Consider the following 20000-nt stretch of genomic DNA (forward strand, 5'->3'; position numbering starts at 1 on the left):
CTTTATCTGTGCCTAAACCTAAATGTAGATTCCATGAACAGAGTTTCTTTCTTAGAACTGCTCCAGTCTTGAACTGTTCAGCTGGCCTGTTTTCCAGCTGACTACAATAGGGTAATCTTCAAGTTTAACATAAACAAATTCTTGTTGAGCCATCCCTTTAAATAAGCAAATCATACCAAATTTCCACTATACTATTGTCTCAATGACTACCATACATTCATTAACCATTATCCTTGAGTAGCCTTCAGGGCTTGATAAATGATGACTCTTGTGAAGAAAAAAAAAGGATGGCTCTATAAATCTGGCTTCTAATCATAATAATCCATCACATTTCAATGCCAATCTGCCTTGTTATAAGGTGAATATATATATATATATATATATATAAACTAACTAACTATGGCTTAATGTTGTCAAATTTCTAAAACTCTCTACCACTAAACCTGATGCTTGCATTCCAAATCTATCCAAGAAAATTTCTGAATTTTCAAGACTAAAAAGCAAACAAATGAAGATTAGCACCTGAAAATAAAGTCGAATGAATGGAGCAAAACAGGTTGAAATTTTCAAAGTTTATTTATAAAATATACAATTTTTATACAATTGTTTGTGTGTGGGAAGTGGATATAGGTAGGGGAGTGTAAGTGTTTTTTGGGAGAGAAGGAGGGGGATGAAGACAAGTGGGAGGGGGGGAGGTGTTGCCATGTCCTTAAAAAAAAAAAAAAAGGTTCTTCAACAGAAAAACAGAAAACTGAGGAAAGGGAGTCACATGGCTCCCTTAAGTTGTTGTCAACCCTTAAAATACAGTAAACAAGCACATTTATTAAACAGAGCAAAAGTTAATTTGGGGAATTTCGGCTCATATTCAATATTAGATGAGAATCATTAAGGGATTTGGCTGGAGAGTCCAACAGAATCTCACACTAGAATGTCTGATGAGTGCAATTAACACAGAGACAAACCAAGTGTATTTCAGTGGAAGGAAGGCAGATAAAATATGTACCTATCCAAACTTTCTGCGGTGAAAATTATGTTCTGGATGGCATTGTCTCTAGTTGCTATGACAACAGGAATTGATTTAGCAACAAATGAAGTTCATTTGTCAACCAAAAAAAATTTTATCACAGCTTTATAAGACAAAAATTCCACCGGATTTTTTTTTTTTTTTTTTTTTTTTTTTTTTTTTTTTGAGTTGGGAGAAGATCTGAGTCAAAATATGGAGGAAAAAAAAAAAAAAAAAATACCTCCAGCCCTCAGAATCCAATGTTAACGACTCTTAATGCCCCCTATCCCTCAAAAAAAAAGTTATTTTATTGGTAGAAAAAAAAACCCCAAAAAAACTAAAATAATAAAGAAGTTTTGTTTTATTTATTTTTATATATATATATATATATATATAAATTTTTTTTTTTACTTTTGTTGTATTGCTAAGAAATATAACGTTTATTTTTTTTTTTATTTTCCCCCTTCCACTTCTGTAAATTATACAAATAAGAAGCAATAATTTAAATGGTTTCTTAGTCTTAATAATTATCTACAATTATTACATTCACAAAAAATAAATTTTTTGTTGATTTCAAATGCAAACACTATGTTTGCATTTTTGTTTGTTTTTAAATGGATCTTGTGTAACAAATAAGAAAAATGTTTATTGTTTCACTTAGTTGTACGGGGAAAAAGTTTCTCATAACTCACCATTTCTTAAAAAAAAAAATTATTTAAAAAAATTAAGCACATCACAGCAGATAGTTTCCATTTTAGCGGTCAAAATAATTGACAAGTAAATGAAAAGTTGAACATTATTTTAGAATTATTTTTGCTTAGATGATTTGTTTTTTGTTGTTGCTTTTTGTTAATATAGTATCACCTTTCAGTAATTTTATTTTATATACACACTCACAATGCTTCAAGCAAACTGCATTAACTTATTTTATTTTTAATTATCACATGTAGTGTGTGTGTGTATGTATGTATATATATATATATATATACATGTCTGTAAGTATTTAACAATTATAGTAAATAATTATGTCAGCCCCTTTAAGAAACTTGTTTCCTATCATTGAGCACTTTCAATTGAAATAAAAGTCGGTCAATTTTGTTCATATGTGCAGATCATCACATAATGATTAGATCACTGACAGACATTAAAAACATTTAAAGAATAATTCAACAGCATTTTTTGCCGTTAACAGTAGCTGAATGGATTAAGTACTTGCTAATGAAGCTAGACATGGCTTATGTTGCCAGGTTCAAATCTATCGACTGGGATTAATTGTGACACCCTACACTGATAATTCCAAAAAGGATGAAACACCAGTGTCTGTAGGTATATATTTATTTAGTCTTCAATGTGCAGAAGACTGCCACTTAAAAGATTTGGAACTATCAGTTTTATCAATGTTTTATCAATGTTTCAATCAAACTGTTTAATTTCGATATATTTTTGTTGGAATAAATCAAAATTTTTGCAATGTATTTCCATTTTGTATGAGTTTATCTAATTTCAAAAAAAAAAGTTACAAACTTTCTTTTTACTTTTACAAATAAAACTAAATCGAAAACAAGATTTATGTCCTAATTTTCTATAACAAGAGCGAACACGTTTCTAGTTTATACGACAAACAATTGAGAAATGAACAGAAGTTTCATTTGAATAAACATTAGAAACACAAAATCTTTCATAATCGTACGATCCTAAATGAAAGTATTGAATATTTCATGTTATTCAACTCATTTAATAAAGATGCTAGCAGGAGTGGAGCTGCCTCTGATAAAAAAAAAACCGTTGCTAATTACATCAACTAAATACAATTTTAATTTTATTTTATACACATTTGTTATTCAGCATAAAAGATATTTTGCAAAAAAACAAAAAAAAAAAAAAAAAAACATTTATCTAAAATTTTTTAATATGTTCATTTTTTTTTTTTTCCAGAAAACCTTGTAAGTGGTTACCATATAAGTACAGTAAATATAATTCTAATTTTATGTTATGCAAAATTGTTATTGTGCAGAAAAATAAGTTTTAATAAAAACTGACAAGTATTTTTGGGGAGGTGGGGTATATAAGGATTAATAATTTATATTAGTAATCCATAGTATAATGAGAATAGTAGTCCAAAAGTTGTTTTTGTTTTTTTTCAAATTTCTGTAACTTAAAAATTGAAGTTGATAAAGAAACATACTCAACCTTATACATTTGGTTGTAGGTCATAATCTCTTGCCCGCATTTAAAATAGTAACCATTTATGCCATTTTTCCAGAAAATTTAAATAGTAACCATTTATGCCATTTTTTTCCAGAAAATTTAAATAGTAACCATTTATGCCATTTTTTCCAGAAAATTAAAAAAAAATAATTTTTTTTAAATTAAATAAATCAAAATTTTGCACTAAAACTTAATATCACATTTCTACACAATAAAAAGTTTTCGATAGTTACAGGGGGGTTGTTATTCAAGTAACCATGTGATTTTTTTTTTTTAATACATTTTTTTTAAATATTAATTTGAAAATTTAATTAAAAAATATTTAACTTTACAAAAAATTTTTCAAATAAAAAAATACAAAATATACATGCTTACACTAAAACCTAAAATGTTTCTACACAATAAAAAGTTTGCATAACATTTTAAAAAAAAAAAAAAAAAAAAAAAAAAAAAAAAAAAAAAAATGGTTTTCAACACAGCTGCAGGATTTTATGATTTCTGACTTTAAAATAATTTGAAAAATAAAATCCAAATAGTTACATCGTTTTTCACGATTTGATTAAAACCTTTTTGAATACAATAGCTTATGAGAACATTCCATACAGTTTTTTTTTTTTTAATTAACAAAAACTCATTGTCATGTTTGTTAGAACGATTCACATTTTTTTTTTTTTTTTTTTTTTTTTAGTGAAAACAGCACGTACTGACCAACACTGAATAGTAAAAAAAAAAAAAAAAAAAAAAATCACACGTGAAGGTCTTCAACAAAATTACAAGTTTTCTTTTATGGAAATCACGAGACAAGGTATGAAGCCACTTGATGTAAGGAGCTAATAAGAACAAGAGATGATTATCGTAAATACAGGAGATGCTACTGGAATAACAAAACCACATTATGTGGTGTAGTTAAGGTTATAAAGCAGCTGATAACTACAGATCAGATGATCTTAAACACATTGTTGTCTTCTGACTTCATTACAACAATTTGGGGGAGGGGGAGATATGTGGAGTGCTGGATGTGGTTTAGAGTTTAGCTATATCACAAGGGTAAACTCTGCAAATTGTTATGAGCTATCCAGACGGGGGGGGGGGGGTTTAAGCAGCTGCATTCAGAAGAGTTATGATCCTGCATCAAAGAAGATGTTGAATACTCACCCAGTTCTCACTCATCTATCCTTTATATAGCAATTCGTCTGTTGGAATGACAAAGACATTTGATGATCTTAGGTATGATGGACGACTTATGCTAAGAGTTTGTTTAAAGTGAAGCTGGTTTGCAGCAGCTCGTCCAAACTAGCCTGAGACAGCTGGAGGCCAGGTGAAATGCAGGAGTTGCCAAAAGTATCAACGTTCTCCTACAGATAGTACCTTGTATCCTCAAATGGTTACCCATCTGGTACTGGCCAAGCTCAACATTGCTTAACTCTGGTTATCTTACTAGAACCAGTATATAAGCGTGATTATGCCATATCCTTAACGTAATCATAAGATGGATATACAACCCTGGGTTCGATCAGACCGGGCATATCAGCTCTGATATCTGTTGATTAGGTTGAATATACCAAAGCTTGATGAGCTCTTGATGGTTAGTTGGCCACATGAATGCAAGCCATCAACAATGATGCTTTGCAATTAAATTTAACTGAAATCAATCCTCAAACTGAAAAACTTGGAGATTACGATCACATCTCTGACCACAGAAAATAAAGTAAAGTGGATCAAAGATAAAAGTAACTAGAGTTATCTGCCCCTTTATAAGTTTGAAAACATATTCCAGGTTTTGTTCTTTTGCATGTCTTAACATGGTGCTACTTAACATTAATTATATTTGTTGCGTATTGTTTTTACTCAAGAAAACGTAGGAAATCAGGATTCTAGTATAAAAATAAGTTGTGAAGTAATACTCAACGTTAATGATAAAGATAGAATATACGACAATAAACTAGGAAATTATTGGAAACTACAGTCTGTGTACACAGTACACAAATTATCAACACCATTAAATATGTGGAAAGAAATAAACTAAAACAGCAGATGTGGGTAAACACTGGAAGAATGCCAGAGAAAACATTGGCTGAAATGTACTAAAAAAATAAAATGGAACGTTGGTGTGGACAATAGCCTGAATAAAAACAAGGCAAACAGCAAAAACATTGGTTCTTTTTTAGAACTGAACTTTTAAAAAACGACGACAGAAAAATCTTCATGAGGAACATACTTGTCATGAAACAAAGATCTTATATTCCAAAGATACCATAAATTGCTCAAGTAGTTTTATTTTTAACTAAAGAAAATCAAATTGTATGAGCAAGAAAAACGTCACTGTCTTGTGCCACCATCTTGAAAACAAAAAACAAGGGCAGATTACTCCACAATTTTTCTATGTTGCAAAATCAGCCTTGTAATGATAATTTTATATTAATCACCTTAACTCATTTAAAAAAGTTTTCTTTATAAAAAAAAAAAAAACTACTTCATCAATTTACGTGATATTTGGAAATATGGCATGTTTTTGTTCTGTGACGGGTACATACAAAGTTTTTTCTGTAATTTTTAAAGAAATTAGGTTGAATTCTAAAAAAGAAACAAAATCTCGCCAGAAAAATTCAGACAAAATTGTAAAGGTGTCTAAGGGAAATAATTCGCATTAAAAGCGGTTGACACTTTTTTTCTTTTTTTTTTTCTTTAAATATATATATATATATTTTTTTTTTAAATATATTGGGAAATTTATTTCAATAAAATTATAGATTAAATTTTTCTCCACATTTTTAAATAAAAACTGAAACTGACAATTTTCAGAAAAAAAAATTATTAAGCGAAAAATATTTTGAAAAATATACAAACTTTTTTTTTGTTGTTAACTCGATTTACTTTTAGTAAGGGGAAATAACTTTTCATGGCAATAAAATAGGTTTTTATTTATAGTTTGTACTTTTCTCTTAGTCCATTGGGTGTCGACTTCTTTTTATTTTATTAAACTTTAAAATTTCAATTTAAAAGGATGGGGTGGTGTTAGGCGGCTTGTAATGGTCAGACAGAATGTATGTATGAGGATAACATGAAATGCCATGGGGAGATGGTAAATAGAAAAGACAAAACCAAATTAAACACCGGAAGAAATAATCAGAAACGAGAGATTTACCAATTTCGTTCGGATTAATGAACATGTTCATTAGATATATAAGAAACCAGAATTAATAAGGTAAAAAAAAATTCTTGATTAAATGATATACATATATATGGAATATACAATACTGGCTTTTTGGAAAAGTAAAATCATTTTAGTGATCGACACAGAGAGGGGAGGGGTTACAAAATAGACTTTTTTTTTTTAATGGGAGATCCTCATAAATTGGGAATCTGAAGCATTGCATGTTCATATATATATATATATATATATACATACACACACAAAATTGATAAAGTAAAGAAAATAATCTTTATGCAATAACCTGTCAAGATTTAAAAAAAAAAAAAAAAAAAAGATAAAACAGCTCTAAACGGATAAGTGGAGCAATTAATATAAGAAATAAAGACTGACAAACCAAAGTTAAATAAAACGTCATCAAATAAGGAAAAAAAATATTGATTTCATGATTTAATAAAGTTTTATTGGTAATTTGGATTCTTAACTCATTGCTCTAAGGGAGGTAGCTTTTATCAAGAATTTTTTTTTTTTTTTTTCAACAACTTTAATGTACAAAATTTTTATAACATTAATAACAAAAAAAATGTAAAATGCAACGATATTGTAATTTTTCTTAAAAACATTCGAATAATTGTAAGAAAAAATTTTTTTAACTACTTTAGTAAAATAATTACCTCCCTTAGAACAATGAGTAAAGATCCCAGATTACCGTTTTTATTTAACATTGAATTATCATCCTTTATATATTGCAATTAAATTCATTCAAATTGATTCAGACAACAAACCTTGAACACACATAAGGAGTCTTAATATCTATTCAGATAGAACTTCATTTTTTTTTTTTTTTTTTTTTTTTTTTGCATGAAATGAAAAAAAAAAAAAAAATGAAAATTTGTCATTTATGCAAAATATGATGGCATGTAATAATGACGTCACATACCACACAGATGTGAAAAGGAGAAAAAAATTAATTACTATTTATTTACTCAGCTTCTTGGATTAATTTTAATTTGTATTGAAATGCAAAGACACATTACGGATTTATTGATACAATTTTGAAAGTGCAGTAAAAAGGTTAAATATAAATTTATTGTTTTTTATTAATAAGAGGGAGTGGGTAGAAAGAGAGATGAAGGGAGAGACGACAAACAGTAACAAGAGAAGCCAGGGGTAGGGTGCTAATGGAAAATCTGACAAAACAAAAAAAAAAAACCCTTGTCCATATTTCCAGAAATCGTTAGAAATTAAATCTATGCAATTTTGTTTTTCCATGTCTTATTCGAAGCAGAATAGTAAATATTAATTTTTAAAAATTAATAAAGAAGAAATAAAAAAAAATTGGGTAAAAAAAAAAAAAATCTAACTAAAAAATTAAAAAATTAGTTTTATATATATATATATATATATATATATATATATATATTGTTTCTATTACCATTATTACAATAAAGTAAAATGTCTGCAGTTAATAAAAAAAATTTTTTTAAATAAATAATTTTTTTAAAATAGGAAACAAATTTGAAAAGAAAAAAAAAAATGACATTACATTTAGTTTTAACATGTTAATGTGTTACGGGGGGAAAAAGATGATAAAGATGACTGAAAATAAAATCCCTGCGATAATGTTTATCAACCACCCTCGCTAAAGTCAGATGTGAAAAAAGTCAGTTTAGTGAGAGGCGGGTGGGTACAGTCATTAAAAAAAAAAATTTTTTTTAAGTTTTTTTTTTTTTTTTTTTTTTTTTTCAAGAGACAAGACTAAATATTGGCACAAATACTACACTGATTATTGCCAAACATCCTAGTGACGTTATTAAATTTTGGATCTTTTTTTTTTTTTTTAAAGCAATAATCTCCATCAGAATAAGATGTGAATTTCTTTCAGCCTCCATTCCATTAACAACTCAATTTAACGTTTCTATTAGTCTTCACCAACGTTTAGAATAGAGGGGGGATAAACAAATCCAGAAATGAAGCCAGTAGACAAAGATAAATTTTCTTTTTACATTATTCCCAAAATGCTTATCATACTGAAGATGTTCATATTTAGGTTATCAATTTCTAAAACTTTCACCTAAACTATATTTTTTTCACCCCTAACAAGGTATATCGCTATTTGCAACGTAAGAAGATCTTGTCTAACAGGAGACTATTGAGAGTTGAGATATCTTTTCACATTACATTTAAAACTTCTGCAAGTTAGTACAGTCAGGAAACAGGGAGGGAATTCCAAAGTTTTGCAGTTCAAAGGAAGAAACTATAGAGAAGTAGAAGGCTTTCCGACATCTAGAGACCTCAACAGGAAAGGGGTGGAATGTTGTTGCTAGTTAGATTAGTCAGAAGTATGTACATCGAGGTGGCACAAGTGCTCAAAGTTCAGAGTATTCCATTAAATTACTTGTAAAAACAGGCAGAGATGCACCATTTCGATGATAGAACAGAGATTGGAGCTTGGCTGATAGCACAGGACCTGTTAAATTTGAGACTTTTTTTTCTAAGAGTGAGAGATAAGTGGTAGGTGCACCAGCCCAAATGTAGTAACAAAACTTGCATGAGCAAATTGTGACTTTGTGGAGATACAGGATACTCTTTACTGCAAGTAATTTTCTAGTATGGTAGAGGGAGCCTACCTTCTTCCTGCAGTTAAGTAAATATTAAAATTGCCAACAATAATAACCAATTTTAATGTTTATCAAACAATTTCATTAACAATGACTTGCAATAAGAGCCTCTTGTAGCTTAAAGAGGAACAACTTTTATTAAACAACCTCCCCAGGATGCACTTTGAATGCACACAGTAACCAAGAAGAAACTAGTGTTCCCTGGTAGGGATGCTCCAGGTGACTGACAATAATCCTACCCTTAACCCCACTTTCTAATGCCCTGAAGAACACTTCTTAAGACAGGGTCGGACCATACCTCATCTCGACAAAAGGAAGATTGGTGCTCTCAGAACAGAGCCCTGCCTGTTGGAATGATTGCCAAGGTAAAACCCAATTGGTATAAAATCTGCCACAGCATTAACTTTTTACTTTTGCTTGTGATAGTCGTGATGATGAAGTGGATGGGGATGGAGTTGGATGCTATTTGGAGGTGGATGGGGTAGTCCTAATAAAATAATTTGGTGTTTATTTAGAAGTACACTTGATTAAATAACCACAGAAACACAGGAAAACCTATATGATGTACATACTCGTCATTGAAAGATAATACTATATTCTAAAAGTCACATAAATAGGTTGAGTAGTAAGGAAATCAAATTTTTATGACCAGGTTTTGAGTTTATGACTGCAGACAGGTTTTGTTTAAAATTCAAGGGCAGACAACTCAATTTGACTACCGAAATTTATGGACCGTGCTATGGTTGCTAAAAATTATTAATCACTAAGTCATAAAATTGAATATTTTTAATAATAAAAAAAAAACAAAGAAAAAAAAATAACCAATTTATGTGATTTTTGGAATTAATTCCATGGCAAGTACATACATCAAAGATTTTAAAACAGAAACCGATAATTCCTGTCAAATTAAACCAGCAATAAATCCAGTTTAAATTTTAAAAAATAATAAACACAAACAAAATACCAAATTTTCAAGTCTTCAACTATTTGCAAGAAAGGAGGGGGCTATGTCTTAACTTAACATATATTGTATAACAATGTTTAGCTTGAGATCCTTGCTCCTCCTGATTTTTTTATTTATTTTTTTAAGACTTATTCACACCAAGGCATAATGCCACTTGCACATAAGGGGCTATTATTTGGAATCATATTCACAGGGACTATGCAAAGAGGCGAGCGAGATGTTAGTTTAAATTACATTTAAACCTCTACATATCAGAACAGTCAGGGAAAAGGGGAGAGAATCCAAAGCCTAGCAGTCCAATGAAAGAAGCTATTAAAAAAAAGGTTTAAAGGGTGGGATTTTGTTTCTAAGTTGTCAGGGATATGGACGTCAAGGGACTACAAATGCAAACAGCTCATCAAAGCATATTACGTCAAAATACTTATAAAGCAAGTACAGGGACGCGACACTGTGGCAGTGAGATAGGAATCGGAACTGGATCAAATCTTTTTAGATCCATAGATCTATGTTAAACGGAGTTAAAATTGTTAAGTTGTCTCTTCAGGTATATCTAGACATAAACCATATACCTATTATCTTGCTTCCATCCAACATATGACTCTTCTTTTAGCAGCACAGGTGTTTTGTGAAAGAAGCCATTCGTTTAAATGCGTTTTAGCATTCGCTGAACGAGACAGTTTCTTATACAAAAGAAGACCGCTTCTGCTACTAATGTTTATTTATTCCAACCAAACTAAAGCGCCATCTTGTCAAAGGAAACTACTACAACAACAAACAAAAGGGAGATCACTCCAAACAGACTTCCTTTTATCTATAGACAAGAGGAGACAACTCAACAATCTATCCTCTTCATTAGACTCTTCTAGATCATTCGTCAGGCGTCTTATCCTTTTCATTTTATTTGTTTTTTTTTTTTTTTAGTGTTATCGCTTTAAAGAAAATTTTGCTAATGGTTCAAATTTTGTTAATCATCCATACAGAAGCGTTAGGATGTAGCAAGATTGAGTGTGAGAACTAAATGAAGGTTAAAAAAAACTGAAACTTCCATTCAAGATTAATTTAAAATGGAACTTTCAATTAAGGATGAAGTTAGAACAACATGTATAGGATGTTGCATTACAAACAAAAAGTTGTGAGTGAAATATAGTGGATCAACTGGGTAAGAAACAGATGTCACTGAGCAACCATTTCTACAAAACAAAATTTCCACTTTCTACCACAAGAAGCAAACCAGAGACACACTTTATTAGTCTGGAATCAAAGAAACCGGCCACCATAACACTACAGAAAAAATTCAAACAAAAATTTTAATGAAATTTAGAATATTTTTTTATAAGAGATTGACAACTTTATATTTGGTAAAAATATTTTTAAAAAATTAAAGACTTAAATATTTTTCCGCAAAATCCGGCCTCTGTGTAACGAAAAGAAATTTGTGTTCATGCTTACAGTATTCAATTAGCGAGCTTATTTTTCTAGAGTGAAACTTCTCGATGTCAATTGAACATTTCCATTTTTTTAATGCCCCACCCCCAAAAAAAAAAAATTGGTTTGGAGAACACATGACAAGGTTTTTTTTTAAGAATTTGACATTTTAATACAAGTTTGTTTTTTGTTTTTTTTAAAAAACAAAGGAAAAGAAATTCGGTTGAAGTGGGAATCAGGTGGACTTTAATAAAAGAATGGTTGTTTTTGCTTTAATGATCTGGGAGAGAAGGGAGGGGTAATTTTAATATACAGACACACTCAAATGATTCTATTCCAAATTATGATTCATTTCAGCTTTGGAAAAAATAAAAGAAAAAAATTGCTGATGTTTCCTGAATAAAAAGAAACCAAACAATTTTTATAACAGGTTTTTTTTTTTTTTTTTCAAGTTTTAAAAAATATTTCTTTTATTCAAATAGGAAATGTGAATAAAATAAAGATGAGCAAAAATGATTTCCATTTTATTTTTCTTAAAATAGAGAAATTCGAATAAAAACATACAAGAATTTTTTTTTTTTGTTTTTTTTTACTTATCACATTCATCTTTTTTTACTTTGTTTATCCCCCCCCCCTTCTTTGGCTAAAAACGCGATTTTCAAACATGCAGAGAAAAAAAATTGCTTTAAAGTCAGAGTAGGAAGGGGGTAGGGGTGATTCACAGTTTATAAATGAACAGAGAACAGAAATAGTTATGAATAGGATTTTTTTTATATTCAAAGTCAATTATGATGAAAATGTCAGTAAGAACATATTTTTGGACTTTGGTATTGTCTTTACACAAAAATGACAAAAAAAAATAGCATGAAATGATTTGGTGCCAATTTAGAGTTAGACAAAAAAAATACAAAAAAATTTTATGATTTATGTATTCATCACAGAACGAAAATGTCATTCTAAAACTTAAAATATATTTTATCAATTTATTTAACTAAAAAAATCATTTTGTTTTACAATTATTAGCAAATCATAGCCATTACAAGGCTGATTTTGTTCTTAGTTCAAATTTAGTAGCTCCTCTATTAAACATAGATCAAAATGCACTGTTCTTGCTTCCTCATTAAATTTGATTTTAATTTAAAAAAAAAAAAAAAAAAAAAAAACTATCTGATCAATTTACATAACTTTAGGAATGGCATTTTCGGTACATATATCAAAGATTTTTCTGTTTTTTTTTTTTTTTGTTTTGTTGTTTTTTAAATGAGGTTGAACTCTGGACTTGCACTAATAATTTTGTTTTCCCCCAAAATAAATTTGGATAGAGATTAATTACCACTATCAAAATCAATTTAAATGGTTGCAATTATATAGCAGCCATTAAAAAAAATCTCATAAAAATAATAAAACCTAACTTATACAAATAACTAAATCAAATTTTTATGATAAAAATTGTTTTAATGTTTTGAAGTGACTGAAACAAAAACAAGAAATTTAGAAAAATTCGGGACATTATTCGAAATTATTTTTTATCACAAATCAAAAAGTTTAAAAAAACAAAAAAAAACAATAATTGCTTATCTGGTAATCTTGATTGGATTTTAATTTGATAAGATTTTTTTTTTTAATTAAGGACAATTTTTTAAATCTAATTCGCAATGTTTTAAAAGTTGATTATGGTAGTTGTGTCTGTGTGTGTGTGTATAACATTATCACACAGTAATTCAACTGGTATACATGTAAAATAAAGATAAGTTTGTTATGTGATGGAAAATAAAGCCATTGTTTGCTGCTTAAATAAACTCAGAAAATGGAGGTGGAGAGAAAGAAAGCAAAAGAGAAAGAAAGCAAAAGAGGAAGAGAAAAAAAAAATCAGAAAAAGAAAAAAAAAAGAATTAGTTTTGAGGTTTAATAAGTTTTGTTAAAGTGTGTTACCCTGGTTGTCATAAAGTATACAACATAGACTTCCTAAAATCAAAGAATTGTAGAAAGTCGTCACCACTAAATGTGAAAATAAGTTTTTACGGATTGACCATTTTTATGGTTCTGTTTTTCTTTTAAAAATGAATGAAGGACAAGCAAAAAATAAGCAATAAAAAACACTTGGATGGGGAGAAGCAGTGGGGGAGGTATAAAGTCAAGTTTGTTCAAGAGTTTCTGACATTTCAATGAAAATACTTTAAAAAAAAAAAAATAAAATAAAAAAAATAAAAATAAGTGGTTTTGTTTTTTATACAAAAGGCAAAAGGAAAAAAAAAAAAAACCCATAAAAAATTATTCTAAAAAAAATTTCCATCAGATGAAAAGTGAACTTCTCTCACTCATCTGCATCAATAAAAAGCCAGGCGGATTCGTGCTCTCAAATCCAAAGTGATCCGGCACCATTAATCCATGCATCAGACTCCTCCTGCAAATAATTAAAAAAAATAATTTTATTGAAAAATTTAAAAAATAAATTGTTTTTTACTTAAAAGTAATAAAGAGTGAGCCATACTCACCAAAAAACAAACTATTTAGTGCAATTTGTACTTCTTAATAACTATGCGTAGTGCAATTTGTACTTCTTAATAACTATGCGTAGTGCAATTTGTACTTCTTAATAACTATGCGTAGTGCAATTTGTACTTCTTAATAACTATGCGTAGTGCAATTTGTACTTCTTAATAACTATGCGTAGTGCAATTTGTACTTCTTAATAACTATGCGTAGTGCAATTTGTACTTCTTAATAACTATGCGTAGTGCAATTTGTACTTCTTAATAACTATGCGTAGTGCAATTTGTACTTCTTAATAACTATGCGTAGTGCAATTTGTACTTCTTAATAACTATGCGTAGTGCAATTTGTACTTCTTAATAACTATGCGTAGTGCAATTTGTACTTCTTAATAACTATGCGTAGTGCAATTTGTACTTCTTAATAACTATGCGTAGTGCAATTTGTACTTCTTAATAACTATGCGTAGTGCAATTTGTACTTCTTAATAACTATGCGTAGTGCAATTTGTACTTCTTAATAACTATGCGTAGTGCAATTTGTACTTCTTAATAACTATGCGTAGTGCAATTTGTACTTCTTAATAACTATGCGTAGTGCAATTTGTACTTCTTAATAACTATGCGTAGTGCAATTTGTACTTCTTAATAACTATGCGTAGTGCAATTTGTACTTCTTAATAACTATGCGTAGTGCAATTTGTACTTCTTAATAACTATGCGTAGTGCAATTTGTACTTCTTAATAACTATGCGTAGTGCAATTTGTACTTCTTAATAACTATGCGTAGTGCAATTTGTACTTCTTAATAACTATGCGTAGTGCAATTTGTACTTCTTAATAACTATGCGTAGTGCAATTTGTACTTCTTAATAACTATGCGTAGTGCAATTTGTACTTCTTAATAACTATGCGTAGTGCAATTTGTACTTCTTAATAACTATGCGTAGTGCAATTTGTACTTCTTAATAACTATGCGTAGTGCAATTTGTACTTCTTAATAACTATGCGTAGTGCAATTTGTACTTCTTAATAACTATGCGTAGTGCAATTTGTACTTCTTAATAACTATGCGTAGTGCAATTTGTACTTCTTAATAACTATGCGTAGTGCAATTTGTACTTCTTAATAACTATGCGTAGTGCAATTTGTACTTCTTAATAACTATGCGTAGTGCAATTTGTACTTCTTAATAACTATGCGTAGTGCAATTTGTACTTCTTAATAACTATGCGTAGTGCAATTTGTACTTCTTAATAACTATGCGTAGTGCAATTTGTACTTCTTAATAACTATGCGTAGTGCAATTTGTACTTCTTAATAACTATGCGTAGTGCAATTTGTACTTCTTAATAACTATGCGTAGTGCAATTTGTACTTCTTAATAACTATGCGTAGTGCAATTTGTACTTCTTAATAACTATGCGTAGTGCAATTTGTACTTCTTAATAACTATGCGTAGTGCATTTTAGCTCAATAAGATTTCCTTGACTGTTTATTTTTTGTATTTGTTTCTCATAATTACATTTTGTAAGCTCCTCTCCCAAAAAATGTCACTCATGAAATTGTTAACAAAATTCACAATCCTTTCTGCAATTCAACAATATGTGGCACAAACAAACCTCAATCTAAAAAACCGTCCACCCAGTTTCAACTATGAATACAAGTCTTTGTTTAATCATCGTTAAATAATATGCAGGGACACTTTGGTGATAGTCTCATCTGTAAGAGGTGTAATCCTGAATGGGCGTCACACTCACTCGACCTGAAACCTGCCATCACAGAATAATGTCCAGCGTATTGATAGCGTGAATGTTCAGTAGTCTGTTTTACATCATATACAGGGACACTTTGGTGATTGTCTCAAGTGTGATCCCCAAATAGGCTTCGTGCTTGGTCTAATTATTTGTAGAGGATATCTAAAAAAAATAAGGTTCAGAGTATTCCTGAACTGAAAAGGGCCACATCATATTTAAAATCAGATTTTCAAGAGAGGAATATGTTAGGGTTATTGTAACTTTCGCACGGTTTATCCAGGTGTGCATATCATTCATAAATTGATAAAACTTGAATATTCATGACTGAAACTCGTTGGACTAGTCAGGCATAAATTGAAGTTTGTTTGTACCAAATATGGCTGGATTGCAGAAAGACTTGTGAATTTTATTAACAATTCCATGGGTGGCAATTTTTTTTTTTTTTTTTTTATATGTTTTATTTACAGAAAGTTTAGATGAGTCATCAGTGCCGTCGGTTTCAAACTTGATGAATAGGGACCGTTTTAGATGCCCATATCAAGCTCTCTTCAGCTGATACTCATCCAGATGAGTATCGGCTGAAGAGAACTTGATATGGATATCTAAAACGGTCCCTATTTATGAGGTTTGAAACCGATGGCACAGATGACTTATCTAAACCTTCTGTAAATAAAACATAACATGCTCTTATTTTGGGATTTTTCCTTATAATAGAGCACTCTGCTGGAATCCCCCCCCCTTTACAAAAAAAAACAAAAAAAACATATACCCACACTAAGAGGGCTACACAGTATTCTAATTTATGTAAATTACATAACTAAAAGAAAAAATAAAAGTAAAAATTAAAACATCCAATTAATATTGTAATTTGAAATATCAAAGTTTAGTTGGGGATAAAATCAGTGTAAAAAAAAAAATTATGCTCACAAACTGTCTCTAAGAACCGGGTACTAACCAACCGAGTTAACTCTGCAATTATGAAAAGGGACACTATCAACTACATAAACTTAGGACCCCTCCCAAGATAAATTAAGCGTCTTTCCCTCTTTTTTTGTCCTCTTCACAGTGAATCTCCAAAGATTGTTTTCTCAAAACATGGAGATAGAATTTAATTTCAATCGATCATTCAAGATTTCCTTTAAAAATCAAGAGAAAAATCACTGAATCCTAAAATAATATCTAATAAATTTAATTATAGTTGAATAAATATTTTATTAGCTTTCTTTAAATCCTATTTAAACAAGTAAAGCATGCAAGGTCCCCCGTGAATGAGGCATAAAAAAAAATGATCAAGTTCACTATTGCCCCCACCCCCAAAAAAATAGTTTTTTTTTTTGTTTTTTTTTTACATAACAGAAACATTTCTATGAAAGTATATTAAAATGAAAAAAGAATATAGATAGATTTCCATGAGTCGTTCTGTTTATTATAAATTGATTATTTAAAAAAAAATTTTTTTTAATTTTATGGTTACTGAATTATAAGTGGTTGGCGATACTTATAGGTAAATGTGCACTGAACAGATACCATAATACTTATTATAGTTAAATTCAAATTTTGATATATCTGCCTTTTTTTTTTTTTTACATCGTTCATTTCTGTATTACGTTTAAGTTATTTTAAACCTCACTCTTCCCATGCTAAATAATAATTTCGAAATAATAACATTAATATTTCAGCGTCCCAATTGTTCTTTTGTTTGTTTGTTTTTTTGCGTTTAAATTATCCAAATAAACAATTGTTAATATGGTCTGCTTTCTTTTTTTTTTACCTCGTTCATTTTTGTATTACGTTTAAGTTATTTTAAATCCCACTCTTCCCATATTAAATAATTTAGAAATAATAACTTTAATATTTCAGTGCGCAGGTTATGCGCGCATGCGCAACCGGATGTCATAAACCGGAAAGTGGGTTACATACATCGTTACAAGATCATTTGAGTTTTATAATTATATAGATTAGTTACAACTTTTCAAAAATTTTTTATAAAAATCCAAGGCATCAATTTTTTTTTTTTAATAAGCACAAAAGTGTCAATTTTAGACATTTTAACCCGAAATGCACTCCTAGGGGGGCAACCGGAGTTTTCCCTGGAAAATCCGTTCTGTTACTTTTTTACTCATATCATATTTAACGTTTGTACAAAATTTTTTTAAATTCCAAAGCGTAGTTATTGAGAAAAGTGCAGACAGACGAATGGACAAGGGTGAATATTTACAGGTCCACCCTCCTTTTATCAGGGGGACCAAAAAACAAAGATTTCCTGGCAACACTAGATATGTACAGCTTATAGCATAATTTTAAATTAGAAAATTTATTCTGAAAAAGTCAAAAATGTGCAACTTATTTGAAAAACAAAACCCATTTCTAAAATGACAAAGTGCATAAAAAATATATCATCGCTAAACAAAATTCCTTTTTTATTTTAATTTTGTTTTAAAATCCTTTTTTTTTTTTAATCAAATGAAAGGTTAGGCATCTGCAAGGGAGATAATCTAAAACATCTTTGTGCTTGTTAAGCTATAGTTGACAAATCAATTTTTTTTAAAATAAATCGTTTTAAACAAAAAAGTATTACATAATTGCCATGTTGACAATAGTAGTATATCCAAAAATTATGAAAACTCATCAAGTAGAACTACTACTATTGTATTTTTTTTTAAATATTCTTTTCAGAGTTACGTCCCCTTCATTTAGCCTCCTACCATCTACTTTATAACGTCCAAGAAAAAATGCGATTTTATCCTATTTTCCGTAAAAATTACTTTTAACTAGATATAAATTTCTAGTCGATTTTTCGTAATTTTTGGATATACAGTAAAATCCGGAGAGTAGAGATCCGGAGAGAAGAGATCCGAATATAAGAAAAACGGATATAAGAGAGATTTTCTCTGGTCCCAAATTAGAGCTTGTGTTAATGTACAATGTAATCCAGATATAAGAGAGCGAGGCCTGCTGGGAAGTCTCATATCCGGGTTACACTACATTACTATTTTTGGCATGACAAGTATGTAATATTGTTTTTGCTTAAAACAACATTTAATCGATTTGTCCGCTGTATTTTAACTAGCATTATAAACGTCATTTGAAAAAAAAAAAAATTAATTTGTTTCTTTATTATTTAAACAAGCCACATTTGGCAGTCATTAAAACTTCAACAAATTGTAAATTTATAATGAATAAAAAAATTTTTTTTAATTAAATGAAAAATTGCTTTTCTACAAAATAAATTGAACCAAAATGAAATGTTTTTCTAGATTTTTTCTTTTCACATTATACAACATTTGAGATTAAAATTCAACTTTGTCAGACGTTTTTTTTTTTAATACAAGAGTTTTATAAACACAGTTTAAAACTGACATGATTTCATTTATGGTCAAAATATGAAATTGAGAGGAATATTTTTTTTTTTTTTTTTTTTTTAAACAAAAATTTATCTCAATTTTTCACACAAAACTTGAACCACTAGAAATAAAGAATGCAAATGAATCAAATTTCAAAAAAGGTGATTTTGCATTTACAAATTGTGCTTAAAAAAAAAAAAAAAAAAAAAAAAAATTATATATATATATATATAAGGTTCTTATTTAGAATTTGACGTAACTAAAATACAAAAATACAGAAAAATTTTCATGATGTACAAACCTGTCACAGAAAAATGTCATTCTAAAAATCACATGACTTGATCAAATAGTTGGGGGTTTTTTTTTGGGTTTTTTTTTTAATGATTTTTAACAATTAATATCACCAAACCTCAAAGTCGAATTGAGTTGTCACCCTTGAATTTTAACACATTCTAAAACATGATATCGCCTGTCTCGCTGGTCTCAGTCGTCATAAAATTTAATTTTCTTAATTTAAAAAGAAAAAAAAACACAAAAAGGTGGACCTGAATGAGAATTACCTCACTCCACCCTATAATTTTAACCAGGATTCTGCAGTCTGTATTATTTTTTAACAACCTCTCCCATGTTAAGAATGGCTTTCAGAATAAACAATCCCAACCTTGAAAACTACAACATTACTAAAGCATACTATGAAAATTAGAGGCCGGGGGGGGGGGATTTTCATTTGGATCCATACATCATAAAAATTTGTATTTCTTGTACTTTTTTTTTTTTTTTTTAATGAATGATGACAAATACTATGAGAGGATTGAAAAGTCACCACATACCAAACACTCAAAACAACATCCAACCGAGAAAACAATTTCCCCTTTGTCAGAAACATCATTTACGGAAAGTGAGGACTAAAATACAAAACAGGTGGAAGTTACGAGGCTGCCAAAAGTAAATCCAAACTCTTTATGCTATCGAGCCATCTGAGCATTTCACTTCTTTCTACACCATTCCTTACAGACAATGCAGCATGCATCTAAA

The 20000-nt window shown here is 29.4% G+C and overlaps 1 protein-coding gene across 3 annotated transcripts in view; it reads right to left on the reverse strand.

Annotated features, from left to right (window-relative positions):
• Positions 1-11881: 11881 nt before the first annotated feature.
• The window catches only part of LOC145296877 (EF-hand calcium-binding domain-containing protein 14-like), a 130901-nt gene continuing 122782 nt past the window's right edge, over positions 11882-20000 (reverse strand). For 2 of the 3 annotated variants that reach the window (XM_080143011.1, XM_080143013.1), the window contains exon 9: positions 12520-13776. In XM_080143011.1, coding sequence (XP_079999137.1) covers positions 13775-13776 — 2 coding nt within the window. In that variant the 3' untranslated portion in view covers positions 12520-13774. Of the gene's footprint in view, positions 13777-20000 lie in introns of all 3 variants that reach the window. The other variant, XM_080143012.1, reaches the window with a different exon arrangement.

This window comes from Euprymna scolopes, chromosome 17 (assembly GCF_053919585.1).
Source record: "Euprymna scolopes isolate OS-2025 chromosome 17, ASM5391958v1, whole genome shotgun sequence".
Lineage (NCBI taxonomy): Eukaryota > Metazoa > Mollusca > Cephalopoda > Sepiida > Sepiolidae > Euprymna > Euprymna scolopes.